At 37.0% G+C, this 7,196-nt stretch overlaps 1 protein-coding gene across 4 annotated transcripts in view; it reads right to left on the bottom strand.

Annotated features, from left to right (window-relative positions):
• Window positions 1-872: 872 nt before the first annotated feature.
• The window catches only part of LOC122538948 (hormone receptor 4), a 44,139-nt gene continuing 37,815 nt past the window's right edge, over window positions 873-7,196 (bottom strand). For 3 of the 4 annotated variants that reach the window (XM_043673467.1, XM_043673468.1, XM_043673469.1), the window contains 5 exons: window positions 4,880-5,014; window positions 4,479-4,742; window positions 2,789-2,981; window positions 1,771-1,898; window positions 873-1,423 (listed from right to left, as the gene is read on the bottom strand). In XM_043673467.1, coding sequence (XP_043529402.1) covers window positions 1,343-1,423; window positions 1,771-1,898; window positions 2,789-2,981; window positions 4,479-4,742; window positions 4,880-5,014 — 801 coding nt within the window. In that variant the 3' untranslated portion in view covers window positions 873-1,342. The remainder of the gene's footprint in view (window positions 1,424-1,770; window positions 1,899-2,788; window positions 2,982-4,478; window positions 4,743-4,879; window positions 5,015-7,196) is intronic. The other variant, XR_006308957.1, reaches the window with a different exon arrangement.

Raw genomic sequence — 7,196 nt, 5'->3', positions numbered from 1 at the left:
TACGTGACGAAAAGGGTAGAATCACATCGAGATGAGAGAGTTATTTAACTATTTATAGGCGTTCAGAGTTACGTTTTGCTTTGTCGAGAATGCGTGTACTCTGTCTGGCTGTGATATTATGATTAAGGTGTTAGGATGTCATGTAAAGATACACAGATACGCGGCGATCGATCCGTTCGCCGATCGATGGTTTTTCTCGCGCTTGCATCGTTGCTGGTGATTTGTCGTCGATCGTCATCATCATCATCATCATCATCATCATCATCATCGTCGTCGCCATTTACATTATCATCATTATCTGATCGTTATTATTCTGATCACCATTATCATCAACATCGGTCGATTGATCTTTCGGTCGTTTTGGTAGTCTGCTATTTAGCTCGATAGTGGTGGAGAGTGGTAGTAACAGTAGCAGTAGTAGTAGTAGTAGTAGTAGTAGTAGTAGTAATAGTAGTAGTAGTAGCAGCAGTAGTAGTAGTAGGTGGTAGTAGGTGGCCTACAGTGAGCGTACGTAACGAGAGTCTTATTATCGATCGGATTATGCAACGTGAACACACAATGACGTAGTTGCGCGGTACTGCGTACAGAAATATATTATTATAGTCTTTCAGTTTCGATAAAAAAGTTCAGTTCCCTCCTCGATTGATTTTCTCCATCTCGAGGTGGCGCGCTTTCTCTCTATCTCACTCTCCCTCTCTTTCTCTCCCGCTCTCACGCTCTCGCTCTCGCTCTCTCGAACTCTCTATATTCTTTCATTAATTTTCTTTTTTTCTTATTTCTTATCTAAAGCATTCTCTCTCCTCCTCCTCCTCCTCCTCCTCCGTATCCTTTCTCTTTCTTTCTCTCTTTTTCCAAATTTTCTCGTTTTCCTCTAATTTTTTTTTTTTTTTGTTCTATCCCGTTTTCATTTCTTTTTTTCTCTTTTCTTCTTTTCTTCTTCTTCTTCTTCTTCTTCTTCCTCTTCTAACGCTTTTTGTCTGTTTTATCACGCTTTTCACAGGTTCCCCGTTCCCTTATTTTCGACCTTCTTCGTTTTGTACAACGCAACGAACACACACATTTATATTATTTATATTATTTATATATATATATATACTTTTTTTTTATATAATTATTATACATACGCAAACAAAGCCTTTCCCTTGCTTTTTTTTTCCGCACACGTCTCTCCCGCTCTCTTTGTTTGCTTTCTGCTCGATATTTTTGTTCGATTCTCTATTCTCATATATATATACATATATATAAGTCTCTATCTGTGTAAATATATATATGTATATATTCATATGTATAGTATGTATAGTAGGTATTCAGCTTCGTTTATCGTCAGTTTGTTTTTTATTTACTATCTTTGAATTGTTGAGTTCAATAGGAAAGGAACGTAGAACATTTTACTCTCGAGTAGAAGAGCTGCCGCCGACTGTACCTGCAATTCAGGAAGAAAACAGGATCGACTTAGATTTTTTTGTAGCCTTTGTCTCTCTCTCTCTCTCTCTCGTGCAAGAGAGCATTTACATATAACGGTCGCAACAAAAATACTGTCATAGGTTCGATATTCTACCGTACCGAGGTCTTTCTCTGCCATCGAGAACAAAAATTACGCACATTTTCCTGCGTAAAATTCTGATTGATTTAATTCTCCCGTCTTGTTCTTTCGTTCGTTCGTTCGAACGCCTTAAAGCTTAAGGCTCAAGTGAAAATCTAAAGGATCTGTCTAAACGACGAGAGAAACGACCGGCTGGAAAATTTCTTTTTCAAACGTCGTTCACTTACTTCGGGCAACCTGACAAGAAGATCGTGAAATCGATTCGGCTGTTGAGGCGCGCTGTGCTCGACAAAACTTCGCAGACAGCTCATGTACCGTTCTTGTAGATGTTCTAATTCCATTGTACCTCCACGTGCTAAGAGAGGGCAAATACAAGAGAAACAATTCGTGAATAACGCGCTGCGATTACGATAGAAGGCTGGCAGAAGAGAAAAAAATGTTCAGAACTTCTGGGACAGATAGACAGTGTCGCGAAACATAGAGGGATGGGGAGACGGAGAGATCAAAAAGATAATTTTTTTTTTCTATTCGTGCAATTCTCGTTCGAACGTTCACGATTTTTCTACACAATCTATTTTCCACATCATCTTTCATATCTATCTAACGTGGAATTTTCTTTGTATTTTTGTACAGATATCCTCGACCGCGTGCATCATTGTGGAAAGTGTCAACTTCTCGACTCGTGTTCATTCATTTGGTGAGTACTATCTATCCTTGAAGTTCTAAACGTTCTTTTTACTATCCTACGTAATATACTTGTGCTTGTAATAATTGTGTTGATGGGAAACTGACAGACACAACGTAACTACGCTACGCTAATCTCTTCTCTCGTAATTATTCAACGAGGTGTTTTAATCCCTTTAGCAACCCCCCGTATTTATTTCGGCACTATAAATCCCTTCTATGAGTGTCGTTTTACTTTGGAATTTTACTTTCCCAATGTAAATATACCCCGTCGCATTCTCTCGCAGAATAACTCGAATAATTACGAGTCTGCAGGCTTTGTGTGACTAGCATTCTAGCATTCTATTTACACGCAAACTTACATTTTGCTTCGCCAATTGCAGCATTAGCAAAAAAGGATGCATTTCTTTATATCTTGAGTATCTCAATAGAGAACGAGGAAAAAAAAGAAAAAAAAAGAAAAAAAAAGAAAAAGGAAAAAGGAACAAGCATGTACGGTATTTGTGCGTATTTTTTGGGGGGGGGGAGGGGGGGGACGATCGATCGTGTGAAAATACTTACCTTGCGAGAGCATGGTGATTACTTTCAGACAGACGTATTCCTCCATTCGTAATCTCACCCTCCTGAACATTAACGTAACGTAAGTAATTTTTTCCACCATGAGCCCTACGTCTTGCTGTAATTGGTCCATGGTTATCGGTCGGCCCATCATGTTCGTTAGGCACGTTTGCAACGTATACATGTTGTTCGAAACCTGTGCACGGATTGCAATACGTTTGTACAATCTAAATCAAACGATTCGCGATTCTGTTTTTACATTATATTATTACAAATATATATTGTACATGCATATCTCTCAAAGAAGAGTAGGTTCCATCTTTTTATTTATATACAGGATGGATCGCCACATATTGCCATCTAGATTCACATCATTATTATTACGCGTAGCGAAAAATGTTTCAGATAAAGTTGAATGGTTTCGAGAGGGGCACATTTTGATGATACTATTTTTCTTATAGGTGGACATGTGAAGGTCATTAACGGTTTTTTTAAATGGAACCATATATATTTTTTATTGCATCAGTTGATGCACCTTGACATTCTTTACAAAATTAAATGTTAACCTATTTATGTTAAAAAATTATTAGTTTAGGAGATATTTTAATTTTAATTTAATGTAAAATTATCGTATGAAAGACATGGAAGAAGAATGATAGTATTTTTATATTTATACTAAAAAATCATTAGTTTAGGAGATATTTTAATTTTAATTTCGTAAAATTATCGTATGAAAGATATGGAAGAAGAAGGATAGTATTCTTATATTTATACTAAAAAATCATTAGCTTAGGAGATATTTTAATTTTAATTTCGTAAAATTATCGTATGAAAGACATGGAAGAAGAAGGATAGTACTCTTATATTTATACTGTCTTTGTCTTTCACGCATAGATTTTACAAAATTGAAATTAAAATATCTCCTGAACTAATGATTTTTTAACACAAATACGGTTGATACTTTTTTGTAAAGAATATTAAGAATATTATATAATATTATCAACTGATGCAATAAAAAATATACGATTTCATTTAAAAACACGTTAATGACCTTCATATGTCCTCTACACGTCCACCTACAAGAAAACTAGTACTATCAAAATGTGCCCCTCTTGAAACCATTCGACTTCGTCTGAAACATTTTTCGCTACACCTAATAATAATGAATCTAGATGGCAATATGTGGTGATCCACCCTGTATATTATAATATACACAATAATATTTTATCTGAAAGTAGAAAGTTCCCTCTTTCCTCGAATAAATCTTCCTATTATCCGCTCGTGTTCGAACGGTAGAAAGTGGCTCGCTTGAATTTCATCGAAACGCGAAACATCGGGCAGAAACATATCTGTCCGGGGCGAAGATTTACGTTGCCAATTACAATTCTATTAAGGATCGTATTTATCCCCGCGGTGAAAAAAGCGCGGCCTGCATTACTCTTTCGAGGCAAAAAGGCTCGACTCGACTACGACGTAGGATGCAGGTGCATCGTATCGTATCGGTTCGCGGTGGCGAGATAAATCTGCCGGCGCGGTGTGTTCGCTCGGTTAAAGTGAAAGTTCCTTTATCCGTGGATCTCCCGCTAAATCGAACACCCAGGCTAAATCGAGCAATCGGACTTGGATTTGGAAAGCGACGAACGAAAGAAAAGTATATATATGTATATATAAATATATGTATATACATAATTACTTCTTGCATAAAATCCGCTCCCATCACGTCGCTACCGACGTTGGAGAACTTGTGCTGACCATGTATCGCTTGATAGGCGGATGTGGTCAGCACCAGGATCTCGTGCCACTTGTGGGTGAGCAACGTCGTGTGAACTTCGACCGGTAGCTCAAGGTAAAACGGTAACCTCTTGGTCCACTGCACCAACTTGTACACTATGCTGTCTCCTATCTGACACAGCTTGTCGCTTAAGTTTGATTTATGGTCCAGCAGCTCGTCCAAGTTCTGGAATGCAAGACACAAGGTACACACGTGCGAATTTCTCACTCGCTCAGACAACAGAGACTTACGGGAAATCTTAAACAAAAGGAAAATGTATATGCGTATGTAAAATAGAAAAATATCTAGTGAACGAAACGTACCCTTAATGTGGCGATGTCTTGGAACTCGTCGCAGTCTATCAGGGACTGGATCATAGCAACAGTCGCGTCGAAGGGAAAAGATCGGTCCCTCGAACTGCTCACTGTGTTGTCTAGCCTCTGCCTCAGGTGTACCACCTTGAACACAAAAGCAAAATTGTCCCCTCAAACGATTTGGACTAAAAATTCTGCTGGACTGCCCCCCTTTCGCTGCGTAATTTATATTAATTCGTTGTCACAAAAATGCTTTACAGCGAGACAATCGTCGTAGAACTTTGAGAGTGATTTAAACGTGATAGATCGCATTTGCTGTGGACATGCCAAGTTGGCTGCGCAGTTAGAAAGATAAAAAAATTGCCGAAGAATATTCATGATCCTCAATGATATGAAGACGTGTGCGTTTTTGACTTGAAAATCACAGTTTTTCGTTGACTCTCGCGCAACAAGGAGGGCTCGTTTAAACTATTTTATTGCATTTCCGTGTAGAATTAGTCGTGACGAAGGGATTTATTTCAGTTACGAACTAGATACCGACCGATTACTGAATAAGGCAATCTTTCCTCGCTGTGTTCAGTGTCAGAAATAAGAAATAATATTTTTTTCATGTCATGCCATGACTTTAAACATCTCCGAAGATAAGCTGAATAGAAGGTTTGTATCGTTGGAAGAAAAATTAGAAATTCTTGAAACTCTTTGCAAGAAATTTAACAGAAATGAATCAGCAACTCGCGCAATTGGGAAAAATGAAAGTAAAGTGAAATAAACGACGTCGGTGGAACTTAATTTTAAGCGATAAGATTTCAGTTCAAGTTACTTTGCACATCGAATGAATAAAATTTTATAATCCTGTTTCAGAATGAAATAAAATCCGCGTCATTTTTTGTCGTACTAAAAAAAAAACTATTTATTTATTTATTTAGTTCTAACATTTTGCGCTCTTAGTTCCGGTAACAACGCGAAATTCGTACATATCTCGCGTTACAAGGGGGTTCGTTGGATTACTGAAAATACGTTTCATCATTGAGATGATTTCATTCATCGTTTGTCTGAGAGAACAATTGTAACCTCGATTATCGACGTTCGCACATCATTTCTACGTGAGATCATTCTCCCTGAAATCTAGAGGAAAAATTGATAATTAATAACATTTCCACTTTAGAATTGTTGTTTGCTAAATCGTAACTTTTTCACGAAGAAACACTCCTCCTCTGAGTTTCGTAATAATCTTCACAAAAAGAAATAATCGAAGACCTGACAACGACTAGAAAAATCAACCGGTATTATGAAAAGTATGTTTTTTTAAATATTTAATTATTATCGGACTTGATATTGCGGTATAATAACGGTTGAACGATTCTTTTAGTACTATATATCAATATAGTGTTATATAGATTCTTGCAGACAACGAATGATGGTGATGTTGAGGGATGAGGGCAGGTGTTATCCAAGCATATAGATTTAGGCTCAAATAGAGTAGCGCCCGCTATGGGTCGAGATATTATTCAACTCAAAATCTCAAAGTATCACTCTTGTCAATGGAGAATGAGTGAGATGCGAATATATTTTATTTATTTATTATACATAATCTTCTTGCCTTGCGGCTTAGACCAGAATGGCTTCCGGGTTGATACTTGATACTACAAATCGTAAATTTCCTTAACACTGTCACACATTAAACTATAATCTATAAACACTAAACAATAAACTCAGTGATAGGGTGTTTCGTAACTTGTGGGACCCATTTCGGAAACTGATTGTACGCCTAAAAAATAATGAAAAAAGTCATATGAATATATATGTCCTATTTGTCTTCGTTTATGAGATATAACGAATTTTATAAACAGAGCAAACTCTAGTAAGCTAGTTTTACCAGGGATGGTATATTCAATTTTCATAATAATCATAATTGGAATAAAGACCCACATGTTATTGTGCATTCAAGACATCAACACCAGTTTAGTTTAAACGTATGGGCAGGAATAATTGATAAATTTTTAATCGGACCTTTTTTTCTTGATGAAAATTTAACAGGCACAAAGTATGTTGATTTTTTGAGCACGCGTTTACACGAAATATTAGAGGAAGTTCCAGTCGATAGTAGATTATTCGTATGCGGTTTATGCATGATGGAGCTCCGCCGCATTTTAGCCGAATGGCCAGGCAATTTTTAAATCAACACTTTGCAAATAAATGGATTGGTCCTATTTGCATGGCCTGCTCGTTCTCCGGATTTGAATCTATTAGATTTTCATTTGTGGGGACATTTAAAATCTATTGTATACGCAACGTCGATTGAACATGCTGAAATACTACGAAATAG

Source organism: Frieseomelitta varia, unplaced genomic scaffold (assembly GCF_011392965.1).
Source record: "Frieseomelitta varia isolate USP_RPSP 00005682 unplaced genomic scaffold, Fvar_1.2 scaffold_182, whole genome shotgun sequence".
Lineage (NCBI taxonomy): Eukaryota > Metazoa > Arthropoda > Insecta > Hymenoptera > Apidae > Frieseomelitta > Frieseomelitta varia.
The sequence above is the reverse complement of the archived record's forward strand: the minus strand, read 5'-3'. Positions and strand labels throughout refer to the sequence as shown.